The 14,226-nt window shown below is 45.1% G+C and overlaps 1 protein-coding gene across 2 annotated transcripts in view; it reads right to left on the bottom strand.

Moving 5' to 3' along the window:
• CCDC88C (coiled-coil domain containing 88C) overlaps window positions 1–14,226 on the bottom strand; it is a 106,137-nt gene that overhangs the window by 13,257 nt on the left and 78,654 nt on the right. For both annotated transcript variants that reach the window (XM_048307029.1, XM_048307030.1), the window contains exons 20-23: window positions 13,588–13,865; window positions 2,167–2,310; window positions 628–814; window positions 250–395 (exon numbers count right to left, since the gene is read on the bottom strand). In XM_048307029.1, the coding sequence (XP_048162986.1) occupies window positions 250–395; window positions 628–814; window positions 2,167–2,310; window positions 13,588–13,865 (755 nt within the window). The remainder of the gene's footprint in view (window positions 1–249; window positions 396–627; window positions 815–2,166; window positions 2,311–13,587; window positions 13,866–14,226) is intronic.

The following is a 14,226-nucleotide window of genomic DNA, read 5'->3' as shown; positions in this document are numbered from 1 at the left end:
TGTATTATTTGGAAAGAGCTGCGCTTCCCCAGGTGTTTTGTGAACATCCCTTTGCAGTAACGAAATGTGAAAACATTTTGTGCTTTCTCCAGTTACACTTATCTCCTACCAAACACCCCCTTTTCTGACAGATATCAAGAAGACCTATCATTCCACTGCCTGCTCTTCTAGCTCTGATGGATGATTTGTATTCTATATTCATCTAGATTACTTTTTTAGGTTTCCCAATTGAAATCTCTTTTTTCTTACATGTACTGTTTCTGTTCTTCATGATACTGGTCCTTGCTCTCCATGTTCTGCTCCAGTAACATCTGATTCTGCTGGCTCAGCATCTGAATCTGACTCAGGAGGTGATGGTTTTCTTCTTCCAGATTTCCCTTTAGACGGGACAGGAGCTATTAAACAAGACAAATTAAGCTCTCCTCTGCATCTGGCTTCCCTGGAGTGCACCATAATCAAGGTAACAACAGTAGCATGGCAACCTAAGATACAAACCCATAAACTTCAAACTCTTATGGGTGCATTGTTAGTTTGGCCTTCTATACATAGCATGTCAAAAGCTTCACACAATAAATGTCAGCTCTCTAACTCAAAAGCAGCAGCAGCTGTGTATCTACAGCTACTCACCTCACAGTGGTTATCCAGCTTTGTCAGAGAGATATCCATGGATTGGTGCTGTTCTTTCAGCTCATCATAGCGAGCTTGCCAACGATTCAACTCCAACTGAGAGTTGTTCAAGGAAGTTTTCAGCTCTTTAGTGTGTGAATGCAGCCCTTCATACTCTGCCTTTAGTTGGTTGTGCAAGAAATTCACCCTAAACACGAAGAAGACAGCAGACTTAAGAAGGATGCTTCACAGAAACGACCTCACATTCAAAGACCACACCACATCTGTTTGCAGCTCTCACTAAATCAAACATAGTTCCAAAGAGTAACTCCTAAGGACATTTTTATTCTAAGCATATAATAAAATTTTATTAAGAAGTAGTGATAACATTATAAAAAAATTTCTGATCTACAAAAGAACTGGAAGGAAAATACATGAAAAATAAAACTGCTGTTTCCTCAATATGTGAGAAACACACCACAAATTTCTGAGGCACAAAGTATTTAAGAGCATTTGTATATAAAGGCAGCTCTATCTGGCAAAAAATAAAGAAAACACATTCTTGTTTTTATCCTGATGCATGAAATATGAGCATTTAAGTGTTCTGAAGTGTGAAACGCTGTAGTGTTGTAAGATGATACTGTGGCAGTCTTTTACACTTTTAGGTAAATATAAAAATGTCTACAAATCATGAAGGCATAACATTAAATAACTAAACGAACAGATTAAGTTCTGTATCTGCTGACAGATAAGCCTGGCTCTCTACCAGCCCTGCAATCAACATTATGCGACGTCTTTGTCCCTAAGAAAATGAATTAGGAACAGAAAACTTGAGAAAACCTCTGGAGAGCTCTGCACTGTTCTAAAGTACACTTGTACAATCGTAGCTCAACTTAAAATGTGATTTTTAAATATAATTTAACCTGACATTCCTTTAACTTGAAGTGGTCTTGGCCCCTTATTTGTACCAAACAGATTCTCAAAACACCTTCGTAGTAATTAGCAAGGCTAGGGGGAGGTTTTTGGGGGTGGCTCTCAAAAGGGGCTCTGCCATGAGTGAACAGCTACCCACTGATCAAGAGTCTCTAAGACTGCTTTTAGTAACAGAAATGGCAGTTTTCTCTGGGAAGCAGAAAATAAACAATGGTAACTCCTAGAGCTAAAATCATATCGTGTAAAAACCATAAACCAGTTCTCCTCAAGGGAAAAAAAAACCCAGTACCATCTGGGGGGTTGGGCATTTGTAGCTCTGACTAAAGGCAAGTGCTTGGAAACAATTCATTGCAGAAAACCCTTGTGAACTGAACCAACCACATGTGGAAGCTTATTCTGTATGAGCAAAGGTCCCAGGTCTGAAGCACCAAATAACAGTATCGGTTGACAGTATTAATGAAGCTGACAATATTTAATGAGTTAAAATTACCAAATTAACAGTACTGAAATAGAGAAAAAACCACAGACACATTATATGAAGGTACTTCAGAGCTAAAGCAACATATCCATGTTTTGCGTAATTGACTTTTAAATTAAATATATAACAATTTAGCAAAGGAACCATACCTGTCCAGTTCTTCCCTCAGCTTCTGATTTTCCCCAGTGGTTACTGCATTTGATCTTCTCTCTTGTTGCAGAACCTCTCTCTCAGATTTTAAAACTAATTCCAACTCTTCTAATTCTGCTTTGTGTTTCATTAAACTGCTGTATCTGCAAAAGGAGGAATAGCACACCCTCAGCTTTCATTTAAACATTTTTCTTCCTCTGGATTAGGATTTTTAATACGTAATACCCCAATGACCAGAAAGTATTTTTTTTTCCTGCTTGCTTTATTTCATCCACCTTTATGTGGTTAAACTTCTACCAAAGCTGAAGAATTCCACACTATGCATGAAAATTCAACTTAGTATACAAGTCAGCAGAGAAGACTTTAGGGGGAAAAAAAAATAAAAGAAAAAGAAAAGCATTTTTTAAGCAAACTGGAACACAACTGCCAGAATCTTACTTCAATTCCAGATTTTGGTCATTTGGTGAAAGCATGAGATTCTGCAGAGTGCATCAAAACTGCTCCACTAAACCAGAATCCAAATCACAAATAATTGATGGTGGCAAGAGTCAAAAATCTGACTAGAAAGCAGCTCCCAAAAAGCAACAAGAAAGCAGAGCAATGAGCAAGAAATTATTAGGTAACCACCTCATGCATATTAGGTTGTATGTATAGGTAATAGCATCCTGCACATCTACTAATCTCCTGCATATTCCAGACAGATGATGAGTATCAGTGAGTTGACAGCAAAACACCTTTAAGCAGGGGCTGACTCACATGCTCAAGTGGCTCTATTCGTTCACTAGTGAAAAAGCCAAGAGCAAAAGTGGTGTTCACATCTGGCCTTCCACTGTTACTTGGTTTATGTAACTTGTGGATAAACCATTCAGGGCAGGGAGATGGGGAGAGAGAGAGGGCTGATGCCATCAACTGTGTCTTTAATTTTGATCTCTGGAATGCTAAAGTAACCGATGTGTGGAACGAGTCCCCTGATACTTGGCACAGGCATGGATTAGGGAGGCTCAGCCTCCCTGAGGTGCTACACCACCTGCATTCAGAAAATGCTGTGAAGAACGAGGTGGATTGAAATCACTTCACAAGGCAGCAAGCTGTTCCCAGATTTTTTTTTCCCTCTGGTGGCTTCTGTCAGAATCTGTGCCCGTACAGATACACCGGCAGAGGCCACTGGGGCCACCGGTGCAATGAATGTCAAAAGTCATCAGCACATTTTTTGGTGACTGTAATATAAGGGTATTGCCCCAAACTATCAGATACATCTGTGTCAGTAATGGAGAAATATTCTTCCAAGCAATTTTAAAACAGAATCTAGGTGGAAGATGCAGCATTGCTTAAAAAGCTAAAGAGAACAAGCATCATCTTTCTGTGACTCTCATGCCAGCAGAGATGAATGCAGAGCACAGTTACTCTGCAGTCAGGAAAACTTCAAACCAAAACCAAAACCAGCAGACAGCACCAAATACACTGACTCCTGCCAACTTCTTTTTCTTTCAGGCTACCATTCCCTTCATCCCAGGGTCAAATTACAGCCTGTCCCAAATTCCAGTCCATTGAAGGGCCACACAGAAAAGTACCTGTCTCCCAGACAAAAGCTGCTTTATGCTATTCATTCCCAGTAACAGCAGTAGAGTTTAATTAACCTTATTTATTTATTTTCTTCCTCTATTCAGGTCTGGGACATTTCAAATTCAATGTCCGTACAACAAATGGAAGAACCTGAAAGCAGAGGAAGGTTTCACATCCAGCTCCAAGAAGCATTTTAGACAGACTGTGTGCCAATCCAGAGTCTGAGAAGACAAACTCCTGTTAGTCCTTTGGCAGAGATTCCCATGGCTGTCTCTGAAGAAACTGTGCTGTAAATTCTTTTGCTGTGTCTGTATGATAGGGCTACTCTGTTCATTTTTATCCAAGCCCTCTATATTTTAAAGAGGGCTCCTTAGAGAGAAGCAGAATACTGGTCCAGTGTTACCAGCCAGGCCCAGCACCACAGACTGCCACATGGAGCCCGAGGTATACCACAGCTGCTCCCCTAGTTGTTAGGTGAAAGGTAAGAAAGAGGAGACTGTCTCAAAAATAGAAATGATTCTTCATGTCCAAAGCCCTAATCCTCAGCCAAAACCTTCTTGTAGTACAGATTCAGCCTGGAGTCTACAATTTGAGCACAATCTGTGCAACCTGACAAGTTCTACCACCAGGGACCAGGTTACCCTTCCTGTAAACTATTCGGCACTCATGGTCATTTCACTTTTTAAAGCATGAGGCTCTTGGACAAAGGGTTTTAAAAAGATTTTCTTATACACGCATATAGAACCTATTTTGGCTCTGACACAATCCATTCCTAGGATTGAACAATCACAGTCCTCTTTACTCCCTTTTGGCTTTTATTTTTTCTGCTGCTTTTTGAGGAGAAATACTATGGGTAGGTAATTGTGACTGAGACAACTCTGAAAACACTCAGCTATGGTAGAAAGCGTGGCAAAAGGAACCCAGAAAAATAATTACCAGGCAGCACTGGTAACATAATAATACAGCTCCCTGCAATATGTAATCCTACACAGCAGGAATTCTTTTTCCAATGTCTCTGTAAGATTAGACTTCTCCAGACTAAGCCACAAAGAAATGCTCAGGGATCAGTTAATCAATTGTAGCTAGAAAGTTATTACCTTCTCTTAGTAATATGCAATATGTAAAGCAAATTTTAAAATGCAGCAGAAGCAGCCAACCCTTCTGTGTTCTCTGAGATGGTCAGCCAGACACCACAAAGTCAAAAAACTGTTATTAATGGTAAATGACCCAAACATACCAACCCTCTTTTTCTTGCTAAGCCAAACCCACACATCTGCGGTTCATTGGGTTATGACAGGCCATTTCACTGCAGTAACACACCACCCATTATTAAATCCCCACTGCAGTGTTAATACTGTGCAGACAGAACCAAGAGAGGTTTAACAAAGTTTGCTCAGGTGCAGAAAACATTCTGTGGTTAGAATGCAGCAGAGTGAACTACACAAACCTTGGGGACGTGCTGTTGGACGTGCACAAGCTAACTAAAGTTGCTGTGGATCTTTCTAGACAAGCTGCAGTCATAGGTTTGTGTGGAAGTGTAATCCTGCCTTAAGCAACAGAACTATGATTACAGTACTGTCACCAGCTGAGGAAAACCAAACACCTTGGAGTTCTGATGAGCAAAACCCATCTCTTAAACACCACACAAGAGAACACCTTGGCTGCACTGAGCTGCTCTGGTGAAAATTTAGCAGGCGGTGCATTCTAGCTGAATTTGAAATATTCCATCTTAGCAGTTAAATACTTTAGTTAAAAAGAAGAGGTATAAGAGAACTTTTCTTATGCTAGTCTTTCTCCCTTCTGCTCCCTCAGCAGCACATGATGGAGGGAGAACAAAACATGCACTAAAAAAGCGGCTTGTGGCTTTTTTCCTGACAGCCAAATGGGCTCCTTGGACAAATCACCTTGATAAGTATCTTTTAAGACTGATCTGCTGAGGAGGATACTGCACTCTTAAAACTGCCAAACTCAATCTGTTTTGAATATAGAGAAGGCCACCACCTGCTCCCCTGCAACACCTCTCACTAGGAATCACATGTCAGAAACAGAGTCCAAACTGTTAATGATTACACTGGATATCTGAGCACTTACCGCTCTAGGTAACTGTGCTAGTTTGAAAACAAACCAGTGGGAGGCACCAAGTCAGAATAACAATTTAATGGAAATTAAAGAAAAGGGGGAAAAAAAAAAAGGTAAAAGAAAACACTGTCAAACTGACAGAGTCAAGGTACAACCTGACACCCTGTTAGGCAGGGTGGTGGTAGCAGTCTGGTAGAATGGTGGCTGCAGTCCTCTGAAGCAGTGATCCTGTAGTAAAACAGTCTGCTCTTCCTCAGGAAGTCCAATGGTGGCTGTGTAGCTCCTGTCCTCTGGAAATCCAGTGGGAAGCCAGTGTCTCTGGTGTTCAGCCTCAGCTTATATCCACGATGGGATGCTTGGTTCCTCCCTCTGGGTGGAGCATCTCACAATGGGGTAACGAGTCATGAGGCAAAGTGTTGATTAGGCTCATTAACAGAAAATAGTCCGGAGGGAGTTATCTCTGAGTCATGTGGCAGGACAATGATGGGCAATTAACAGAAAGATAGTCTGGGGGGAGGAGGCAAGGAAACACTGCCCCACCTGATTTCAACAGCTGATGGGGATGGTAATAGAATACACTGCAACCCAGGACATTATCCACCCCTTATTCTATTACCATCTACATTATCCCAAATCAATACCTTCTTAAACTCTAAAACACACATACATATATATATATATATACACAGTGAAACCTACACACTGTTCTCACCTAAGATTAGGTCTCCTTGTGGAACACAACGGGTTTCCCCATCTTTCTGCATTACCCACCAAGTGCAACCAGGTCCTTGAGCAAAGACAATCCCACGGATGGGTTTGTCTTTGCCTGAGGTGGGATTAATCCAAACAGTATTTCCTAAAATACCTCTCAGGTGTACCGCAGGGACTCTATCTCCATCCACTGTGTGCAAGGGTTCAGACTCGGCAGGACCAGCTCGATTGATGGACCCTCGGGTATTGACCATCCAGGTGGCCTTTGCTAAGTTCACTTCCCAATTTTTGAAGGTCCCCCCACCAAGTGCCTTTAGGGTAGTTTTAAGTAGTCCATTGCAGCGTTCAACTTTTCCAGCAGCTGGTGCATGATAAGGAATATGATATATCCATTCAATACCGTGTTCTCTGGCCCAGGTGTTGATGAGGCTGTTCTTAAAATGAGTCCCGTTGTCTGACTCGATCCTGTCAGGGGTGCCATGTCTCCACAGGACTTGCTTTTCCAGGCCCAGGATGGTGTTCCGGGCTGTAGCATGAGGCACAGGGTAGGTCTCCAGCCATCCAGTGGTTGCTTCAACCATGGTCAACACGTAGTGCTTGCCTTGGCGGGTTTAGGGAAGGGTGATGTAGTCAACTTGCCAGGCTTCACCATACCTGTACTTTGACCATCGTCCACCATACCACAGAGGCTTCACCCGCTTGGCCTGTTTGATTGCAGCACAGGTCTCACAACTGTGGATGACCTGGGAGATGCTGTCCATGGAAAGGTCCACCCCTCGGTCACGGGCCCATCGGTATGTTGCATCTCTCCCCTGATGACCAGAGGCATCATGGGCCCAACGAGCTAGGAATAATTCTCCCTTGTGCTGCCAGTCCAGATCCACCTGTGATACTTTCACCTTGGCAGCTCGGTCTACCTGCTCGTTGTTGCGATGCTCTTCATTAGCCCGACTCTTGGGTACGTGCGCATCCACGTGTCGAACCTTCACGGTCAGCTTCTCTACTCGGGCGGCGATGTCCTGCCAAATCTCAGCGGCCCAGATGGGCTTCCCTCTGCGCTGCCAGTTGGCCTTTCTCCAGCGATCCAGCCATCCCCACAGAGCATTAGCTACCATCCATGAGTCGGTGTAGAGATAGAGCCTCGGCCACTTCTCTCGTTCGGCGATATCCAAAGCCAGCTGGACGGCTTTAAGCTCTGCAACCTGACTCGATCCACCTTGTCCCTCGGTAGCTTGTGCAACTCGTCGTGTGGGGCTCCATACTGCAGCTTTCCACTTCCGGTTAGCGCCTACAATTCGGCAGGAACCATCAGTGAAGAGGGCATAACGTCTTTCAGTCTCCGGTAGCTCATTATATGGTGGGGCTTCCTCAGCACGAGTCACTTGCTCTTCCTCTTCTTCAGAAGATAATCCAAAAGTCTCACCTTCAGGCCAGTTTGTTATAATTTCTAGAATCCCAGGGCGATTTGGGTTTCCAATACGGGCACGCTGTGTGATGAGGGCGATCCACTTGCTCCATGTGGTGTCGGTGGCATGATGCGTGGAAGGAACCTTTCCCTTGAACATCCAACCCAGCACCGGTAGTCGGGGTGCCAGAAGCAACTGTGCTTCAGTGCCAATTACCTCTGAGGCAGCTTGGACTCCTTCATAGGCTGCCAAGATTTCCTTCTCTGTGGGAGTGTAGTTAGCTTCAGACCCTCTGTAGCTTCGGCTCCAGAATCCCAGTGGTCGGCCACGAGTCTCACCAGGCACCTTCTGCCAGAGGCTCCAGGACAGACCATTGTTCCCGGCTGCAGAGTAGAGCACATTCTTCACCTCTGGTCCTGTCCTGACTGGGCCAAGGGCTACCGCATGAGCGATTTCCTGCTTGATCTGGGCAAAGGCTTGCTGCTGTTCGGGGCCCCAGTGGAAATCATTCTTCTTGCGGGTAATCAGGTAGAGAGGGCTCACGATCTGGCTGTACTCGGGAATGTGCATCCTCCAGAAACCTATAGCACCTAGGAAAGCTTGTGTTTCCTTCTTGCTGGTCGGTGGAGACATCGCAGTGATCTTATTGATGACCTCGGTGGGAATCTGACGTCGTCCATCTTGCCACTTTACTCCCAGGAACTGGATCTCTCGGGCAGGTCCCTTGACTTTGCTCCTTTTGATGGCAAAGCCAGCTTCCAGGAGAATCTGGATGATTTTCTCTCCTTTCTCAAACACTTCCTTTGCTGTGTTTCCCCACACGATGATATCATCGATGTATTGCAGATGTTCTGGAGCCTCACCCTTTTCCAATGCAGTCTGGATCAGTCCGTGGCAAATGGTGGGACTGTGCTTCCACCCCTGGGGCAGTCGGTTCCAGGTGTATTGCACACCCTTCCAGGTAAAAGCAAACTGGGGCCTGCATTCTGCTGCCAAAGGAATGGAGAAGAAGGCATTGGCAATGTCAATAGTGGCGTACCACTTCGCTGCTTTGGACTCCAGCTCGTACTGAAGTTCCAACATGTCCGGCACAGCGGCGCTCAATGGTGGCGTGACCTCATTCAGGCCACGGTAGTCCACCGTCAGCCTCCATTCTCCACTGGACTTACGCACTGGCCATATAGGGCTGTTGAAAGGTGAATGGGCCTTGCTGACCACCCCTTGGCTCTCCAGTTTACGAATCATCTCATGGATGGGAACCACAGAGTCTCTGTCGGTGCGGTATTGCCGGCGGTGCACTGTTGCTGTGGCGATTGGCACCTGTTGTTCTGCAACTCTTAGCAGTCCCACGGCAGAGGGGTCATCTGAGAGGCCAGGCAATGTACTCAGTTGTCTGATATCTTCTGTCTCCACAGCAGCTATCCCAAAAGCCCAACGATGTCCTTTTGGGTCCTTGAAATATCCATTTCTGAGATAGTCTATGCCGAGAATGCACGGGGCCTCCGGGCCAGTCACGATGGGGTGTTTCTGCCACTCGTTCCCAGTTAAACTCACTTCAGCTTCCAGTACAGTCAGCTGCTGGGATCCTCCTGTCACCCCAGAAATAGAAATGGGTTCTGCTCCCACATACCTTGATGGCATCAGAGTACATTGAGCACCGGTGTCAACCAAAGCCGTGTATCTTTGTGGGTCAGATGTGCCAGGCCATCGGACCCACACAGTCCAAAAGACCCGATTCTCCCTTTCCTCTACCTGGCTAGAGGCAGGGCCCCTCTCTTCCTGGTCATGTTGCATGTTGCTCCCTTCCGGTGAATACGTTCCTGAGGTCCCTTCAAGAGGATCGGTCATATTATCATTCCGGTACCGTCTGGAGTTCTGTGTGCGAGAGACCGGAGCAATATTGACTCTAGATGCGCTTCTTGTGGTAGTTGTCCCTCTTTTTAGTTCACGTACCCGAGCTGCTAAGGAGGAGGTGGGTTTTCCATCCCACTTACTCATGTGTTCTCCATGTTCCTGAAGGAAAAACCAGAGGTTACCTCGTGGGGTGTATCCTCTCTCCCTGGTTGGGGGTCGCCGGCTCCTAATGGCAGAGACTCTTGTTGGTTCTGGTGAGATCTGGTAAATCTCTTCCTTAAGTTCCTTTTTCAATTTCTGATGGCCTTCTTCAATCAAGCTCCGGACTTGCTCAGCCAAAAGACTTGTTTCCACGGATGAGACATGGGTGCGAAACGGGGCTGTGACGGTGTCCTCGTAAATCCTCAGTTTGTTCACCAAGACGCCCACCCTGTCCTCGCCTTCCCTCCATTGCAGCGTTGCCAGGTAACGGGAGTATATCTCTGGTCCAAGGCGTGCGAACCTCAACCACATCTGTGACGTGCACTGGACACCATCTGGGCTCTTAGGAAATCTCTCGTCTTCTGAGAAAATGATCTCCAGCACAGCCAATTCCCTCAGGCACCGGATACCTTGTTCCATTGTGCTCCATTTTCCTTGGTGCACCTGGAGGTCTTCTTTACAAAGGTACCTGTCCCTTACACTTGTAAGCAGTCGCCACCAGAGGCTGAGGGTTTCTTGGGTTCTCCCGATCCCCTGGTCAATGACCACATCCCGGGACAGAGATCCCAGTTGCCTGGCCTCACTTCCGTCCAGAATAGTGTCATTGGCTGCAGCGTCCCAGATGCGGAGCAGCCAGGTCAGGATAGACTCGTTTGTCTGGCGGGTGAATTCCCTCCGCAGGTCACGCAGCTCACCCAGGGATAGCGACCGAGTGATGATCTCTGGCTCTGCCTCTTCTGCTGGGTGCGAAGGTCCTGCTGCATCCTCGTCAGTCACTATGCAGACTGATTTGCTTTTTGATTTCTTCTTCTGAACGGGGGCAACTGCAATGGGTTTAGGCTGTTCTGGTTCAGTGATGGTTTGCATGGGGACGCTGACAGTGCTTTTGGTTCCCTTCTCCTCTGTGTCAGTCTGCGTGGACATGGACGCTGTTGTCTTGCGTCTGGGTTCTTTCTCCTCTGTGTCAGTCTGCGTGGACATGGACGCTGTTGTTTTGCATTTGGTTTCTTTCTCCTCTGTGTCAGTCTGCGTGGACATGGACGCTGTTGTCTTGTGTCTGGTTTCTTTCTCCTCTGTGTCAGTCTGCGTGGACATGGACGCTGTTGTTTTGCATTTGGTTTCTTTCTCCTCTGTGTCAGTCTGCGTGGACATGGACGCTGTTGTTTTGCATTTGGCTTCTTTCTCCTCTGTGTCAGTCTGCGTGGACATGGACGCTGTTGTCTTGCATCTGGGTTCTTTCTCCTCGGTGACAGTCTGCGTAGACATGGACGCTGTTGCTTTGCATTTGGTTCCTTTCTCCTCTGTGTCAGTCTGCATAGGCATGGTGTTTGTTGCTCTGCTCTTTTTCCCTCCCTCATCCTGAGGATGCTGTGCCATAGCTCTGATTCTAAGCATGGTGTACATGGTGCAGGCTGTACAGAGAAGACAAAGCAGAACTGACAGCAAGTTTATGCCGTCTTTGACATCCAGAGGGAATTCAATATTTTCAAAAACTGCTGTGCCTGGCCTGAAAGGCTGGAAGAAACCACTCTCTACTCCTCCCACCAGGGGCTGGGTGCGATTGTTGAGGAGATCCCAGACATAGGAGCCCAGACTAGGACAGCCAAACAAAACTGAGTATATACTCCGAATGGTATTCATCGCCTCACAGGTTATTATGCTGTAGACATAATAAACCATTAAAGCAATTCTCATACCATTCCCTGGTTTTAACAGGAGTAATACTACAGGCAGGTAGTTCCCCATGTGAGGAAAAATATAGAGAGCAAGATACAGTACCCATGTAGACAAGCTGAGCACCATGGTGAATAGGTTTCCGTTAACACAAAATTGTAATTCTGACTTTCTCTCAGAGCTGCCCCACGTTGGGCGCCAAATTATGTGCTAGTTTGAAAACAAACCAGTGGGAGGCACCAAGTCAGAATAACAATTTAATGGAAATTAAAGAAAAGGGGAAAAAAAAAAAGGTAAAAGAAAACACTGTCAAACTGACAGAGTCAAGGTACAACCTGACACCCTGTTAGGCAGGGTGGTGGTAGCAGTCTGGTAGAATGGTGGCTGCAGTCCTCTGAAGCAGTGATCCTGTAGTAAAACAGTCTGCTCTTCCTCAGGAAGTCCAATGGTGGCTGTGTAGCTCCTGTCCTCTGGAAATCCAGTGGGAAGCCAGTGTCTCTGGTGTTCAGCCTCAGCTTATATCCACGATGGGATGCTTGGTTCCTCCCTCTGGGTGGAGCATCTCACAATGGGGTAAGGAGTCATGAGGCAAAGTGTTGATTAGGCTCATTAACAGAAAATAGTCCGGAGGGAGTTATCTCTGAGTCATGTGGCAGGACAATGATGGGCAATTAACAGAAAGATAGTCTGGGGGGAGGAGGCAAGGAAACACTGCCCCACCTGATTTCAACAGCTGATGGGGATGGTAATAGAATACACTGCAACCCAGGACAGTAACCTATTCTTTGAAAAACACTTTTTCCTTAGGCTAGAGCTGCTTAGTATTTGGTACTCATCAAGCAAAGAAAGAATACAGCAAACTGCCTTAACAGGCTGCAGTGTAGTAATCTCAAGCAAAGCCTGAATCAATGAGAACCATTAATCAGTCTGAGAGAGACTTGGTAAGTAGGAACAGTGTCTGTGTAATCACTTACAGCTCATTTAGTCAACAGCCAAGCAGCTGTCCTGTCACACAGCCCCAGTGGATATTTTAATCACAATAAGTTTATTTCTGTACTTTATAAGAATCTACCGCACATTATTTGCCAGCTCCTTAATCTTTGAGAAGAAAAGTTTAGCACCAGTTTTCAGTCTAGCATCAAGGATCACCACTGAGTTGCTCTGAACCCAATTAATGATCTTGCACAGAAATTAAACTTAAATACAAGTGATTTGAGGAAAATCACTGAAATGCAAAAGAGAAGTTTGAGAGGTAGGCAGGAGCAGCATTTTTTGTAGTAATACACCATGTATATTGTTCAACCCACGCACAACTGCCAGAAAACGACAGTGACTAGAGACTAAACAATTAACAGTTTACTGATTTCCTAATTCAACTGAAGCAAAAGCTTTAGATTATGAGAACTACAAGAAAATTAATAATACATCACTATCTGATAGGTCAATACAGCTTCCTTTGGAGAGCCTCCTTTGACATGACATGGATGCCACAAAGTTCAATTATTGAAATTTCTCAAGATACACACCAGGCACGTACAGGTAACTACCTGGGTGACCTGCAGACTTCATCGTTAGAACAGAGACCTCACACAGTAGAACTGGAGAATGTTTTTAAGGCTGTATGTTGTTACAGCACAAATTCTTAAATGTAGTGGAAGCATTTAAGCTACTTCTGACAAAGCATCCCCAAGATCCAAGCCACTGTTTGCTAAATATTACCAGAGTTAACTCTGTTCTGACACCTTTAGAGATCTGAAATCTAGATGAAAATACTTGGAAAACTCCAATGTCCCAATGACAACAAGAATGACTAGGCACTTTTTCAGGGCAACAACTTCGTAACTTCTATTTGCAATTGGAGACAACATTTAAGGCTAAAATTCTAACATGGCCACATTCTGGCTACACTATACTCCTGAGCAGTGAGCGTACCTCTCACCCAGACCTTTGTGCTCCAGATCCAGGGTTTTGTGTAATGTTTTCAGGCAGCTGTGCTGATTTATTAGCCTTTCATACTCTGCAGACTGCCGTTCATGCAGTGAAGCAAGGTGTTCATGGTCCTGAAGCAATGACTCATACTCAGCTTTCAGCTGCTCCTTCTGTTTCAGTAGATTTTCATTCTCATTCTCCTTGGCTGTCTGCTGATTTTGGAGTAAAGTGTTCTGGGCCATCAGTGAAGCACTCTGAGAGCTGAGAGTTGAATTTTCTACCTAAAGTTTCTCAAATAGAAAGTAAATATTACTTATTCACCTCTACTGGTAGATACAACAAACATTTTGTAGCAGCTTACATCAATATAGAGTTATTCAAGAATAAAGTCACTGCCTTGTAGACTTAAGGCATCTATGTACAATTTGGCATAATTTTGGTATTACCACTGCTAGTATGCACCCCATAAAGCCATGCTATCAGCAGTATGAAAATTATCCCGATAACCTCCAAACTGAAAAAACACTGTTTTACCAGAAGCTCTTGAGCCCGAAGACTGAGATGATCTGGAATACTCGCAACTCAATTGCATCTCTGACAATCATGATCAAAGTCAAAAGTTACCCCACAGTTGTATACACG

The sequence above is a fragment of the Corvus hawaiiensis genome, chromosome 6 (assembly GCF_020740725.1).
Source record: "Corvus hawaiiensis isolate bCorHaw1 chromosome 6, bCorHaw1.pri.cur, whole genome shotgun sequence".
In the NCBI taxonomy this organism is placed as follows: Eukaryota; Metazoa; Chordata; class Aves; order Passeriformes; family Corvidae; genus Corvus; species Corvus hawaiiensis.
The sequence above is the reverse complement of the archived record's forward strand: the minus strand, read 5'-3'. Positions and strand labels throughout refer to the sequence as shown.